Here is a 14,601-nt window from a genome sequence, read left to right as displayed (position 1 = left end):
CTGGCCGCCACCAGCCTGAGTGCACGCCCCTGCACCTGGCCGCCACCAGCCTGAGTGCACGCCCCTGCACCTGGCCGCCACCAGCCTGAGTGCACACCCCTACACCTGGCTGCCTGCGGCTCTCCTCGCATCAGAGCAAGTGGTTCAGGTTGTTCCCACCCCCCCCCTTCCCACGGTGGTGTATATGGCCTCCAGTCAACACCGTCCTGAACTTGTCCTGGGATACTCCTCCCTGGGTCGCTGGGGCTTAGGCCCCGGGATCCCCAGGGACCCCGTTTGTCCGGGTCTGCTGGTGGCCGTGTGATGGCTGGGGCACTCTAACAACTTGTATTTTTTTTTCTTTTTTTTTATTTTCCTAGAGCTGCTGGGGTTTTACACTCGGGGCCTTTGGCTTTACTAGGCAAATGCTTTACCACTCAAGTTGTATTCCCAATCTTTTTACTTCTAGTTTTGTTTTTCAGGCTGAGCCTCAAAGAAACTGGCTTCAGACCATGAGCCTCCTACCTATGCCTCCTTTGTAGCTGGATTACAGGCGTGTGCTACCGCCCCTGGCCCTCAGTTGTCAAGTGTGGATTGAGTGGCCTCTGCTCCTTTCTGCCTTGGCTTTCCCGAGCAGTGGGGCTGGCGGGGGAGGGTTGAGCACGTGGGAGCACCAAGGCCCCCTCCCCCATCCAAGCTGCCGAAAAGTGAGAAGCCCCAGGCGAGGCTGCCTGGCTCCCTGCCTGCCTGGCCAGGGGCTGGGAGGGCGGGGCGGGGCCCGAGGGGCTCAGGAGTCATGAGCCCACGGAGGCCCCGCCCGGCCCGGCCGCAGCTTCTGCACTCCCTGTGGGCTCGGCCTGGACGTGCTTCTAACGCCGTCCAGCTTCCAGCCCCTTCTCCTGGGCTCTCCTCCCAGGCCCCTGTGGGGAGCCTTTCTTCCGCACCCCCTCTTTCTCAGCGTCCGCATGATGCCCGCCCAGCTCAGCCAAGCCTTGCGTCCACCCGCTCCCAGTGTCCCCACACTTCTGGCCCCGGTCTTGTGCTGCTCCTCCGCTGCTCTGTGGTGGCTGCAGGCGCGCCCCGGCTCCCCGCAGCCCCGGCGCGTGCTGATGCCTCCTTTCCCTCCCCACCCCGCCCCTAGAAGGAGCAGCTGCACTCCAAGGGCCGTCCGTTCCGCGGCATGTCGGAGGAGGAGGTGTTCACCGAGGTGGCCAACCTCTTCCGTGGCCAGGAGGACCTGCTCTCCGAGTTCGGCCAGTTCCTGCCCGAGGCCAAGCGCTCCCTGGTGAGTGAGCACTGCCCGGTGAGTGAGCGCGGGCTTGGCAGGGGGGAACGGGACCCCCCACTCGGGGTGCGGGCGGCCAGATTGGCCCTGGCCAGGTCCTCTGGGCCTCTCTGCTTTAGAGGCCCCTGGGGTGGGGCTGGGGTCCCACCACCCCGTGCCCACTCTCGAGAGCCCGCCTGTGCATAGCCGGCTGTGGGAGGTGCAGGAGGAGCTGGGGGTGGGGGTGGGGTGCAGAGGTGGGTGAGGAGGGGCTGGGCTGGGAAGGTCTGGGGCCCACACTGACCCCACTTTCTCCCCCAGCTGTGGCCTGAGACCGGCGGAGGCTGCTTTTTCCTTTTGGTTCTCATTTTTGTTTTCTGGATCAGCAGAAGGCTCTTTTGAAAACTTGACATGAAATCTGTGTCAACATAAAGTTCACATGTTAAAGCGCACCCTTGAGTTGCATTACTACACCCCATGTTGCGCAGCCGGCACCTCTTAACTTCCCTTTCAGCCCCTAGACCCCCCCTGAAAGGAGGCCCGTCCCCGGAGCAGCCCCTCCCAGCCCCCAGCCGCCGTGGCCTGCCTCCTGCCCTCACTTTCCCTCGTGGGGTCTCTGTGTTTTTCAGTGTCACATTTCCCTGTCTGCGTTCTTGGGTTGAGTGTTCTACTTCCCATGGCTGAGTTTGGTTTCCGCGTGTGCGTGTGTATGTGTGTGTAAATGAACCCTGGGGCTTGAACTCAGGACCTGAGCCCTTCCCCTGAGCTTTGTTGATCAAGGCTAATACTCTACCACTTGCGCCACAGCTCCACTTCTGGCTTTTGGGTTGTTAATTGGAGATTGTCTCGTGGGCTTTACTACCCAGGCTGGATTCCAGTGGTGATCCTCAGGTCTCGGCCTCCTGAGCAGCTGATCTGATGGGCGCCCTGGCGCTGGCTCCCACGTGCGGCCGGTTATCCGTGCACGTGCGGCCGGCTATCCGTGCACGTGGTGTGAAGAAGGATGACTCCATGCTTGCTTTATTGCAAGTCTGCTCGCTGGCCGCTGTGGGATCTGGGCAGCGTTGTGTGGTCTGTGAAGTAGTTCCCAGGCCGCCCCTCCCAGCAGCGCCCCGGTGCCCTCTCCAGGCTCCTGTCCTCCCAGGTGGCGTGGGTGGGGGCGGTGCTCCTCCTCGCACAGGCTCTCGGGGTGGGATCCCCTGCTGAGGCCAGCTGGCTGCGTCTGAACCACCCTGGGAGACACACAGCCTGTCCCTCGCCCGTCCCGTCTACCGGGAGCCTTGGATCGCCCCGATGTGCGCCATTGCCCACATCTCCCTGCCAAACTGGGGTCCCCACAAGCTGTTGGCTTGCAGCAGTCCTGTGGCTCTGGTTTGGGCCTGTGTGGAAGGCCGCTGTGCCCCTGGGGGCTGGCCTGTGCCCCTGGGGGCTGGCCTGTGCCCCTGGGGGCTGGCCTGTGCCCCTGGGGGCTGGCCTGTGCCCCTGGGGCTGGCCTGTGCCCGAGGCAGAGCCCTTGCAATGTCCCGCGGTTGCCTCCGCAGCGTCTCCCCGCGCAGCCCAGGCTGCCCTGGGTCTCCTCATCCTACCGTGGCTGCTGAGATTACAGGGCTGCCTGTCAGGCTGGAGACTGAATTTCAGTGACGATCCTTAGTTGGATTTTTGCGGGGTAGGCGTTGGGGTTTTGGTGAGGTGAGGCTGGTTCCCTAGATGAGGGCAGGGTGTCTCGGGGGTGTCCGCAAGCAGACCCCTGTGGTGGCCCACTCAGCTTCCCTAGCTGCTGCGCCCTGCACCTGGGCAGCTGCCGGGCCGCTCTGCCGGCGGCTGGGCTGTGGCCACAGGGTCAGAAGGCCACTGCAGGAGCCACAGCTTTCCCCCGGCGCTGGGGTGGGAGTGGCAGGGATGCTGGACCCTGGGGTGTTGTCCTGGTGTAGGGGAGCCCCCTTTGAGTGTCTTGTCTGCCTGAGTGCTGTGTCACTGTTTTGTCTGTCTCGTGTGACTAGGGGCAACAGGGGTGTCACCCCTGCCTTTGGTGACACTGCCTGTGGCCACTGTGGGGGGGGGCGGGGCCCCGGGCCGCATGTCAGCACACACTTGCGACATGGGGGAGGGTCGCCACACTGGGCATCGGGCCGCCCATGGGCCCCTTCCTCCTGAGGCCCCTTCTAGGTCATCTCCCTGTGCCCATGTCACCTACGTCCTGTGGGTGGGCCCCGTTCTCTGCTGGGGGAGTGGTCTGGGGCCAGTTTGCCCCATTGCAGGCTGCCTGGCTCCAGGGCCACCCTACCCTGGTCCCCACAGGGAGGGGGGACACCTGCATCCTTGTACACTCCCCCAAGCAGCACCCAGGGTGGGGCTTGGGAGGGGCATTCCACAGGCCTCCGCTGGAGATGGGGTGGTAGGTGGGGTGCGGCTGGCCTTGCCACCCTGCCCAGGATCCTGCCCCTCCTGAGGGCCACTGACCCAAAAGCCATGCCAGACTCCGGCCTGGGCAGCCCCTTCCCAGAATCCCATGTGCAAGCTGCGCCCTCTGCATAGGCCCCGCCCTGTACAGCCCCCTCCCCACAGTCAGCGTGGGCCTGGGCTGGGGGGCAGCTGGGGACACAGGTGGCCCACATGCACTGGGGCTTCAACCCATCCCAGCAGTCAGACCCCAGCCAACTGGAGTGGGGAGCCCCAGGGCAGCACCCCCCCCACTAGGGGCGGTCCCCACCTCAGGGAGTCAACCACCCCGGGGATGGAGCTCCTCACTAGACCCCCCCCCCTCCCGGGCCAGGCACCCGCCACGCGGGTTCTGCACATGGTATGTTGGACACATTCTAGAGCAGGGCAGCGGTGGAGCTGTGGTGTGCCCATGCAGGCCCCGCCCAGCAGCACTCCTGTGGAGGGGGGAATCGAACAAGCCGCTCTCACCTGCCACCTGCTGCAGCCCAGCTTTGCCCTGGAGAGTGGGAGCGTGTCTGGGTTCCGGGCCGCGCTCACACAGGGAAGGGCTGGCAGTGGCCAGCACAGACAGCTAAGTCCAGCTGGAAAAGCACGCCAAACCACAGGAGACCCTGGGTGCTTCCTGTGCCTGGGCCCAGCCGCCGGCCGCATGGTGCCTGCAGCTGCAGGGCCTTGACCACACAGGTGAAGGGGTTGCAGGCGGAGGTGCTAAGCTGGCCTCACCCTGGAGCAAGGGGTCCCCATCCTCACCTGTCCCTCTTCATGTTTGAAGACCTATAAAAAGGAATTCAGCTGAGGAATGGCTCAATGGGTACCCATTCTGCAGTGACAGTTCTTGGAATAGCTTTGAGCCTTTCATGAATTAAGTTATTAAGTGCAACTTTGTGAGGAGGGCGTGCTGCGCGGCCCAGGCTGGCCTCTGAGCCCGTGCTGGGATCAGGCACGCATCTGCTCGTCCAGCTATTACTTTTTCTCTTTTTTTTGGGGGGGGTCATGAGGCTTGAACTCTGGACCTGGGCGCTGTCCCTCAGCTCTCCAGCTCAAGGCGAGCCCTCTACCAGTTGAGCCACAGCGCCACTTCCAGTTTGCTGGTGGTTTATTGGAGATGAGAGTCTCACGGCCTTTCCTGCCTGGACTGGCTTTGAACCGCGATCCTCAGATCTCAGTCTCCTGAGTAGCTAGGATGACAGGAGTGAGCCCCCAATGCCTGGCTGTAACTTTCTTTTAAGAGACAAAAGTCTTCATCTAGGCCCAAAGTCTTCCTTACTTTTTATTCCCCCAGATAGCCAAAAGTGGAATTTCTCTCCAAGAATAGGTTCTCTAGAACCAAATTTCAGCATCTTTCCAAGGAAACTGGTTACAGTTCAGCACACTGTGTCCGTGGACGTGTGTTCTCGATCCCTCGAAGTTAGAGCACCAGATGCCCCAGGAGATGAACTGATTGCACCTCGTGGTGGTGTGTTCGTTCACCTGTGCACTGTTACCATCATTACTGTTCACGCTGTCCGCTGGCAAGGCCAGGGGCTGGGATGGACATCCCAAGGAAAGTAGACTTCCCTCCTCCCTCAGCTCCCTGTGACTCAGAGAAAAAGGCTACTTCTTTCCAGAAGTTTCCTTTGTCCAGTTGAATTTTATCCTTTGCCAAAAAAATAAAAAGTGCACTGCCCTACCCCTTGGTCAGCGCTTGGCACCGGGCGGGGCTGTCGGCTCCGATCTGTCCACTTAGTGCTGCGGAGGTGGCACGTGCCGTCTGTCTTGTTCGGTATGCCACCGCTCCACAGCAGCCGCGTGTGCTTCATGTGTGCGTCTGTCCAGGTCCCCCTGGTGGCCTGGGAGCAGGGATTACAGCTGGGGACCCCATTTCGGGGTGTTCCCCAGAGGTACTCTGCTTCAAATGAGCATTGCTGACAGACCATGATACAGAGATAAGCCCCAAACCAGCTAGGATGCACTTCCACCCCCCAGACGTGCACTGTTCTGCCAAAGAATCCAAACCCTGGCCTGCAAGGCACCTGCACCTGGAGCCTGGAGGGCACCGGCTTGCTGCACCTGCTGCCTTTTACCCAAGATGCTTTGCATCTCTGAGTGTTCACATGTGAGGCAGCATGATTGGCTGACAGGCGACCCCCTGCACCGGCACCTTCAGTATACCCTCCTGTGCCTTCAGCCCGGGGCCTCTGCCTCTGGTCTCCTCTGCGTCTTCTGGTTGTGTGAGTTTGCTGGGAACACGAGCCTCTGCCCCAGAGAATGTGGAGAATTGTGTTGGAGACCCAAACTAGAACCCAGTCTCGGATGCGTTCATTGGCTAGCTCTTTCGCCTGAGCCATGCCTCCAGTGTGTGTGTGTGTGTGGTATTAGTGTTTGGCTTCTGCCTTGTGCTTGCTAGCTGCCTACAGAGCTTTTTGCTTTAGGTGCTTTTCTGATCAACGCATATTTTTTTGGCCTTGGCCTAAGTTTGGCTTTGGATTATATTCTACTCTGATCTGGGGATTTCTGCACAGATGGAATACAAGGCTCTGCCTACATGCTCACTTACCATGTTTTTTTTTTTTTTTTTGGTCAGTTGCGGGCCTGAACTCTGGGCCTGGGCGCTGTCCCTCAGCTCTTCAGCTCAAGGCCAGTGCTCTACCACTAGAGCCATAGCGCCACCTCCGGTTTTCTGGTGATTTGTTGGAGATCAGAATCTCAAGGACACCCAGGCTGGCTTTGAACCACGATCATTGGATCTCAGCCTCTTGAGTAGCTAGGATGACAGGGTGATCTACCGGTGCTTGGCTCAGCTCTTCCTTTTTACCCAAGCTGGCATTGAACCCCAATTCTCAGAGTCTCTGCCTCGCAAGCAGTTGGCCTTACAGTCATGAGTCACTGCATTGGCACCGTGAGCATCTGCAGAGCCAGGTGCTGGCGTCACCTGGCATGCAGAGGTCCTGGCCGGTGGCGAGTGACCGACGCTGGGGCTTAGCCCGAGCGGGCTTCCGTTCCAGCCATAACGATGCGTGTGCCATGTCCCCAGTTCACAGGCAGCGGGGCGTGTGAGATGAACAGTATCCCGAAGAGTGAGCAGGAGAAGAGCCTGGAGCACAGCAAAAAGCGCTCTCGGCCCTCGCTCCTCCGTCCGGTGTCGGCACCGGCCAAGGTAATGCAGCACCGTCGTCCCAGGCCGGCTTCTGCCTGCTGACCTGAGCCCTGCAGAGTGCCGGGCGCTGGGGCTGGGCTGCTTAGCCATCAATGCTTGTGGCTGGGTTGCTGGTCTATTCCCTCCCGGGTCACCGCTCTGCATTCATGGGGCTCTCATGTCCACTGCACCGGTGAGGAAATCGAGCACTCGCCCCCCTTCTCAGGGCCCCGCCATGGTGGCTTCTGAACCCATCATCTCCTGGGCGTTTGTTTTTTTTTTTTGGGTCCGGTCATGGGGTCTGAACTCTGGGCCTGGGCGCTGTCCCTCAGCTCTCAGCTCAAGGCTAGCGCTCTACCACTTGAGCCACAGCGCCACTTCCGGCTTTTTTCTTTTTGCTTATGTGGTGCTGAGGAATCAAACCCAGGGCCTCAAGCATGCAAGGCAAGCGCTCTACCACTGAGCCACCTTTCCAGCCCTGGGCATTTTTTTTTTGTTGTTGTTGTTGTTGTTTCTGGTGGTTCATTGGAGATAAGAGTTTCACAGACTTTACTACTTGGGCTGGCTTTGAACTGTGATCCTCATATCTCAGCCTCCAGAATAGCTAGGATGGCACATGTGAGCCACCAGTGCCTGGCTACTTGGCCGTTTCTTTTTTTTTTTTTCGGGCGTGGGGCTTGAACTCTGGGCCTGGGCGCTGTCCCTCAGCGCTTCAGGTCAAGGCTAGCGCTCTACCACTTGAGCCACAGCGCCACTTCTGGCTCTTTCTGCTTATATGGTGCTGACTTGAACCTCGTGCATGCTAGGCAAGTATCTACCACTGAGCCACCTTCCCAGCCCCTCCTTGGGCTTTTCTTAGTTGAGTTTGTAGTGTAGTAAATTTTCCTCTCCTTTCGTTATATGCGCCAGACTCAAAGTGCTGTCCCTAGCTGTGGGCGTTCAGCTGGATGCCCTTGCTGTCCCCGGCGTGCCGTGGGGGGCTTGGCAGGGCAGCGGTGCCCGCCAGGCCGAGGGCCGTGGCCATGCTCGGGTCTGCTGTCTGTCCGTCTTAGGTAGAGAAACCTTTGCAGAGCCATTGCAGGTGCTGCAGCCCTCCCGTGCCCTTCCCGCCTGTCCCCTTGTTGCTGGCTGGCTCAATAGACAGGACCCCTGGCCTGGCTGGGGTTGCTGTGGCCGTCACTCCTCCCCTACGTCCGGGATGGCGCCGCCCCCCAGGTTGACACGGGTCAGGAGGGCAGCGGGTAGCCCTGCCAGGACGGGCAGCAGGACTGAGCGGACCCCCGGGCCCCCAGCCCACCCCTGCTGCCCGCCCTAACCCTCCGCATGTCTCCACAGAAGAAGATGAAGCTCCGTGGAACCAAAGACCTGTCCCTCGCCGCCGTGGGCAAGTACGGCACGCTGCAGGAGTTCTCCTTCTTTGACAAGGTGGGCCCTTTGACCTGGGGGTGGGGCCAGAGCGGAGCAGGGGCGGAGCCTTGGAGGGCGGGGCCAGAGCTGAGAGAGGGGCGGGGCCATAGCGGGGCAGGGGTGGGACCGTGGAGGGTGGGTGGAGCCAGAGGGGAGCAGGGGGCGGAGCCCTGGTGGGTGGGGCTGAGGGGGCGGGGCTCAGCGCACACCCAGGGCCAGCCAGGGCGCTCTGGTAAGTGGCCGGGTCCTGACCCTGCCCCCTCTCCTCCACAGGTGCGCAGGGTTTTGAAGAGCCAGGAGGTGTACGAGAACTTTCTGCGCTGCATTGCCCTCTTCAATCAGGAGCTGGTGTCGGGCTCTGAGCTCCTGCAACTCGTTAGCCCGTTTCTAGGGTGAGTAGTCCTGTGTGGCCACCAGGTGCTCCGGATTCCGCGTGTGCACGTCCGCTCACTGCCTGGGTTAGTTTGTGGGTGACTTACCAGCTGCTTTAAATTGTTGCTGAGGTTACTACAGATGCACAAGCATTAGGAAGAAGTCACAGGCGGAAGGCTGGGGTACCCTGGACCCAACTCCTTCAGGTACCAGCTTTTTCTGGCCAAATTTAGACAAAGGTAGAAAAGCAAAATTTAAAAAAAGCAAAAAGCAACATCAGGGGGCTGGGAAGGAGGCTCCGTGGTAGAGCGCTTGCCTTGCATGCCTGAGGCCCTGGGTTCAATTCCCCAGCACCACATAAGCAAAAAGAAAAAAGCCAGAAGTGGTGCTGTGGCTCAAGTGGTAGAGTGCTAGCCTTGAGCTGAAGAGCTGAGGGACAGCGCCCAGGCCCAGAGTTCAGGCCCCACGACCTCGACCGGACCCAAAAAAAAAACAAAAACCCAAAATAAAAGGCAACATCAGGGAGTCTACAAGGAGGAGGCTCCGAGCCTCCGAGGGGGCCAAGCACCAAGGTGGGGGCCCGGCCAGCTGGCGGGTGGGGGGGGGCTCTGCTAGACCGGGCACAGCTGTGTGGTGTGAGGGTCGTTTACTTCCGCCCCAACGTCACAGAGCCATCAATGCCTGCGAAAGCCTGGGAAGAAGGTGCCAGAATTGGCTTGGGCTTGCATGAACCCCAGAACGGATTGGGGGTTGGAATGCCTCCTCCCAACACACGCTCAGAATGCTGAGTTTTCTTGGAATGGTCAATCAGTCCTGGCTTAAGGGGAACTCTGATTCCACCCTAAAACCTTGTTGGGAGCCCAAGGGTACACTTAGGTTTACACAAATTGTTTACCATTTAGCTCTCCTTCCCAGAATAAGAAGGTTGCCTACCACTTGTAGACAAAACATAGTCACCTGCTGAAGTTTGTACCTTATTTCCTTGCACAAGACCAATAAAAACCTTGCCAGCAGAGGGCTACAGGTCCCCTGGTACCCCAAATCTCAGTTGCATGGTACAGTCTCCGTTACTGTGTTGCTCCTGGTCACGGTGGATTAAGGACCACACAGTGGGTTGCAACAGGCTTGGGTGGGACAGACTCACTGACCGGAGGAGGGACGTCTCCACGCCTGCTTTCTCTGCTGGCCTTCCTGGCACTGAATTCCATTGAGGCCACTGTCACATTTCCAGATCATTCTTGTCCAAAGGCCTGTGGGACGCTAATGTATGATGTGTCTTTGAAGGAAATTTCCAGAACTCTTTGCACAGTTCAAGTCCTTCCTGGGGGTGAAAGAGCTGTCATTTGCACCACCCATGAGCGAGCGGTCTGGGGATGGAATCAGCCGAGAAATCGACTACGCGTCCTGCAAGCGCATTGGGTCCAGCTATCGGGCGCTCCCCAAAACCTACCAGCAGCCAAGGTGCAGCGGGAGGACGGCCATCTGCAAGGAGGTAACTCTCCCTATGGGGTCACAGGCCAGCTAGGCTGGGGACCCCGTCTTCCTCAGAAGATCCCCTGGGTCTCCTGTTACAGTAGAGACTGAGTGACAGACTCCATCAGAACAGTTGAGAGCATTGCGGCCCTGATCTTAGCTTCACCCTTGGACATTCAGATGAGTGTGCATTTCCAGAGTGCACCTGTGCCCACTGGATCCCAGGTTTACAGTCCCGGGTCAGCAACGTGCTATGAGACCCACGTGGCCCACTGCCTGTGTTTGTGAATTATTGTTTTGGTCGGTCATGGGGCTTGAACTCTGGGCCTGGGCGCTGTCCCTCAGCTCTTCAGCTCAGTAGGAGTGCTCTACCACTTTAACCACAGCGCCACTTCTGGTTTTCTGGTGGTTCCTTTGAGATCAGAATCTCATGAACTTTCCTGCCCGGGCTGGCTTTGAACCCGATCCTCAGATTTCAGCCTCCTGAAAAGCTGGTATGACAGGTGTGAGCCACCGGCGCCCGGCTACGTCAATAGTTGTATTGGCACACCACACAGCCACACGCGTGTGTGGATGCAGCCAGTGGCTACTTAGCACAAGGGCATTGCAGACAGAGCCACAGTCCATCAAAGTTAAAACACTCCTTCACGACTTCACCGGGCTCATGATGAAGTCAGGGTTTTTGTGTGTCCCATGATGCTTTGCACTGGCTCCTCCCTGAACAGGTGCTGAACGACACCTGGGTGTCCTTCCCCTCCTGGTCTGAAGACTCGACCTTTGTTAGCTCTAAGAAGACGCCCTACGAGGAGCAGCTGCATCGCTGTGAGGATGAGCGCTTCGAGGTGCGTGTGCCACCCCAGCCGCCTTTCTCTGTCCTCCCTACCCTCCTGCTGCTCATCTGCAGTGGGGGAGACCACGGAGACAGCTCATGGGTCATAGCGTTTGCCCCAGGAGGCCCCGCCCACTCCAGAGCCCCCCTCTTCCGTGTCCTGCTTCTCCTGGAGGCTCCGCCCCCAGGACCCCGCCCACTGCGGCATGCTGAGTCGAGCCTTGTGAGCTTGGGATGGGACATCAGGCAGTAGTAGAAGGTGTGTGTACCTGTGCACGTCTGTTCTTTGCACATGTGTGTCAGTCCTGTGAAGTCTCACCGTATCCCCCGTCAGGACCCTGAACAGCCCAGGTCCAGGGGAGGCTGCTGCACTCGCACACACACCCGGCACTCCGTCACCTCAGGACCTTGTGGACTGGTGCAGACGGCGTGCCCGCCAGCGCCGCCATGTCCCGGGCCGAGTGCTCACTCCTGCCCTTGAGTTACTGGGTGCTGCTGAGCTCTTGGGCCGTGGGACCATCCCTGTCCTCACATGGTGTACCTGTCACCAGTGTGTGGTCACCAGGACCACACCACCCCGCAGCCCGCCCCTCGCCTTGGCCCTCCTTGAACCCCACGTCTGGCCGCCAGCCTCTGCTGGAGCCGACCTCCTGCCTCCTTCCATAGTTAGACGTGGTCCTGGAGACCAACCTGGCCACCATCCGGGTGCTGGAGAGCGTGCAGAAGAAGCTGTCGCGGATGGCGCCTGAGGACCAGGAGAAGTTCCGGCTGGATGATGCTCTGGGCGGCACGTCGGAGGTGATCCAGCGGCGCGCCATCCACCGCATCTACGGGGACAAGGCCCCCGAGATCATCGAGAGCCTCAAGAAGAACCCGGTCACAGCCGTCCCCGTTGTCCTGAAGAGGTGTGCTGGCCCCGGGGAACCCCTCGCTCCATCTGTCCGCCCCCCACCCCCCCGCCCTTCTTTTGTGGCCCAGGCCGACCTAGAAATCATGATCCTTTGGCCTCAGCCACCTGCGTGCTGGCATTGTGACTGCATCCTTGGCTCCCCCCCAGCACCGGTTGGGGCAGGAGGGAGGGCAGGCTGCCCCTGGCACCCCCCACCCCGGCCCTGAGCCCCCCTCACCCCGCAGGCTGAAGGCCAAGGAGGAGGAGTGGCGGGAGGCCCAGCAGGGCTTCAACAAGATCTGGAGGGAGCAGTATGAGAAGGCGTACCTCAAGTCCCTGGACCACCAGGCTGTGAACTTCAAGCAGAACGACACCAAGGCCCTGCGCTCCAAGAGCCTGCTCAACGAGATCGAGAGTGTCTACGATGAGGTGAGGCCCAGGCTGCCCTGCTGGGTCTGGCCGCTGTTCCGGCCCTGCCCCCTGCGCGCCCTGCCCCCTGCGCGCCCTGCCCCCTGCGCGCCCTGCCCCCTGCGCGCCCTGCTCCCTGCCTCCATTGCAGCTGCAGAAGAGCGAGGCAAAGCACGCTGCTTCCTGCGCGCACTGCCCCCCATACCCCCCACAGCCCGGCCCCTGCCCCACTCACGCATCAGGAACCCACCAGTGGATCTGGGCAGGGGCTCTCGTCCAACCCCGCCCCGAGCCTGGGAAGGGGGTGCACACTTTGGGTGAGGGTGGGGCGGGTCCTGATCCTCTGCCTGCCCAGCACCAGGAGCAGCACTCGGAGGGGCGCAGCGCACCGGCCAGTGAGCCGCACCTCATCTTCGTGTATGAGGACCGGCAGGTGCTGGAGGACGCCGCAGCGCTGGTGGGCTACTATGTGAAGCGGCAGCCGGCCATCCAGAAGGAGGACCAGGCCACCATGCAGCAGCTGCTGCTCCGCTTCCTGCCCGGCCTCTTCTTCTCCCAGCACCCAGGGCCGGGGTCTGAGGAGCCGGGGCCCGAGCGCGAGGGGCCGGCGGGGCCCAGCGTAGAGCCGGCCGAGCTTGGGAAGCCCGTGGGGCCCGGGCCCGAGGAGGCGGCTCGGGACGATGTATACAGCCTGTTCTTTGCCAATAACAACTGGTACTTCTTCCTGCGCCTGCACCACACGCTGTGCGCGCGGCTGCTCAAGATCTACCGGCAGGCGCAGAAGCAGTTGCTGGAGTACCGGGCGGAGAAGGAGCGGGAGCAGCTGCTGTGCGCCGGCCGCAGGGAGAAGGGCGGCGACCCCGCCATGGAGCTGCGTCTCAAGCAGCCCAGTAAGACCCGCAGCCCAGAGGCAGCGTGCCCCAGCACCCCAGCGCTCCAGGGCTCCACACCAGCAGGACACCACACCTTGCCCCTCCTGGCATGCAGTAACCGTTTGCTCAGGTGCTGCCTTTCTTGAGCCCCAGGTTTAGGCAGACGCCGCATTCCCTGGTGACCATGGGTTCCTCCAGGGGCGGCTGTGTGGGTTGGCGAGGGCTGAGGGACGCACGCTGCCTTTCCCTGGCTTCCCTAGAGCCTGGGTGCCGTAGTGAATTAGAGGCCACCATTCCCTTTCCGGGCTGAGTCTTATTGCGCGGTGTAGGCGTGTGCGTGAGCGGACGCTGTCCCCTCCCAGGTGAGGTGGAGCTGGAGGAGTACTACCCCGCCTTCCTGGACATGGTGCGGAGCCTGCTGGAGGGGAGCATCGACCCTGCGCAGTATGAGGACGCCTTGCGGGAGATGTTCACCATTCACGCCTACATCGGCTTCACCATGGACAAGCTGGTGCAGAACATCGCGCGCCAGGTGAGCAGGCGGGGCTGCTGGCTAGCGGGGTGGGGGTGGGAGGCTGGCACACCCGGCCCTGGGGGTCCGTGTGGCAGGTCAGGCTGTGGTCTGGTCTGGTTTGGCTGTGGCATGGTAGTCTGGTGTGGTCTGGCGGGCTGTGGGCCCGACCTAGGTCCCCCTGTGTGGCCCGTCAGGACCCCAGGCTTCCCCCGCACCTAGCAGAACTGTCCTCACGGCTGGGGCCCTGGCCCCCAGAGGAGGTGGCAGCGTCCGGCCTGCTCTCCCTCTCCAGCTGCACCACCTGGTGAGCGACGACCTGTGCCTGAAGGTGGTGGAGCTCTACTTGAACGAGAAGAAGCGGGGCGCCGCTGGGGGCAACCTGTCCTCCCGCTGCGTGCGTGCGGCCCGGGAGACCAGCTACCAATGGAAGGCCGAGCGCTGCATGGCGGATGAGAACTGCTTCAAGGTGAGCCGGGCCAGCCCCAGCCCCCGTCCTGTCTCCAGGCCCAGGCCCTGGCCCTCCAACAGGCCCCGCCCAGAGCCCCTGCTGGAGCCCCGCCCCCTCACGGTGACCGCCCCTGCTGGCCCTGCCCACAGACCACGCTCTCGGGCCCCGCCCACATCCAGCCCCGCCCCGCCGCAGGCCACGCCCCGAGGGGCCCACGCCTGGTCCCACCCCAGTCCTTCCTGGGTCACGCCCACGCCCGGCCCCGCCCCTCCCCAGGTGATGTTCCTGCAGCGCAAAGGACAGGTGATCATGACCATCGAGCTCCTGGACACGGAGGAGGCCCAGACGGAGGACCCCGTGGAGGTGCAGGTGAGGGCACCAGCTCTGGCTCCAGGGAGCTCCGGGCCGGGTGGGGGTGGGGGTGCTTTGGCCCGTACCCCAAGGGCTGAGGGCTCGGCTCACAGGCGCTGCGGCCTGGGCCGTGGGGTGGCGGCAAGGCTCAGGGCAAGGAGGTGGAGGGGGGCCCTGCTGGGCCCCGGAGGCCTCCCCCTCCCCAGGCCCCGCTCCCGGATCTCAGCCCGGCCCAGCG

General features: G+C 61.6%; 2 protein-coding genes across 2 annotated transcripts in view; one reads left to right on the top strand and one right to left on the bottom strand.

Moving 5' to 3' along the window:
• Window positions 1-14,461, top strand: part of Sin3b (SIN3 transcription regulator family member B) — a 21,618-nt gene extending 7,157 nt beyond the window's left edge. Inside the window, exons 5-17 of the mRNA XM_013028295.1 lie at window positions 1,121-1,264; window positions 6,699-6,821; window positions 8,136-8,225; window positions 8,481-8,599; window positions 9,864-10,071; window positions 10,778-10,894; window positions 11,548-11,786; window positions 12,016-12,199; window positions 12,534-13,068; window positions 13,413-13,582; window positions 13,857-14,030; window positions 14,289-14,381; window positions 14,456-14,461. Coding sequence (XP_012883749.1) covers window positions 1,121-1,264; window positions 6,699-6,821; window positions 8,136-8,225; window positions 8,481-8,599; window positions 9,864-10,071; window positions 10,778-10,894; window positions 11,548-11,786; window positions 12,016-12,199; window positions 12,534-13,068; window positions 13,413-13,582; window positions 13,857-14,030; window positions 14,289-14,381; window positions 14,456-14,461 — 2,202 coding nt within the window. The remainder of the gene's footprint in view (window positions 1-1,120; window positions 1,265-6,698; window positions 6,822-8,135; window positions 8,226-8,480; window positions 8,600-9,863; window positions 10,072-10,777; window positions 10,895-11,547; window positions 11,787-12,015; window positions 12,200-12,533; window positions 13,069-13,412; window positions 13,583-13,856; window positions 14,031-14,288; window positions 14,382-14,455) is intronic.
• A 50-nt stretch (window positions 14,462-14,511) lies between these two features.
• Haus8 (HAUS augmin-like complex, subunit 8) overlaps window positions 14,512-14,601 on the bottom strand; it is a 14,147-nt gene continuing 14,057 nt past the window's right edge. Inside the window, exon 12 of the mRNA XM_013028294.1 lies at window positions 14,512-14,537. Coding sequence (XP_012883748.1) covers window positions 14,512-14,537 — 26 coding nt within the window. The remainder of the gene's footprint in view (window positions 14,538-14,601) is intronic.

This window comes from Dipodomys ordii, unplaced genomic scaffold (genome assembly GCF_000151885.1).
Source record: "Dipodomys ordii isolate 6190 unplaced genomic scaffold, Dord_2.0 Scaffold108, whole genome shotgun sequence".
Taxonomy (NCBI): Eukaryota; Metazoa; Chordata; class Mammalia; order Rodentia; family Heteromyidae; genus Dipodomys; species Dipodomys ordii.
Note: the sequence above shows the minus strand (reverse complement) of the source record. Positions and strands in the feature narration are given on the sequence as shown.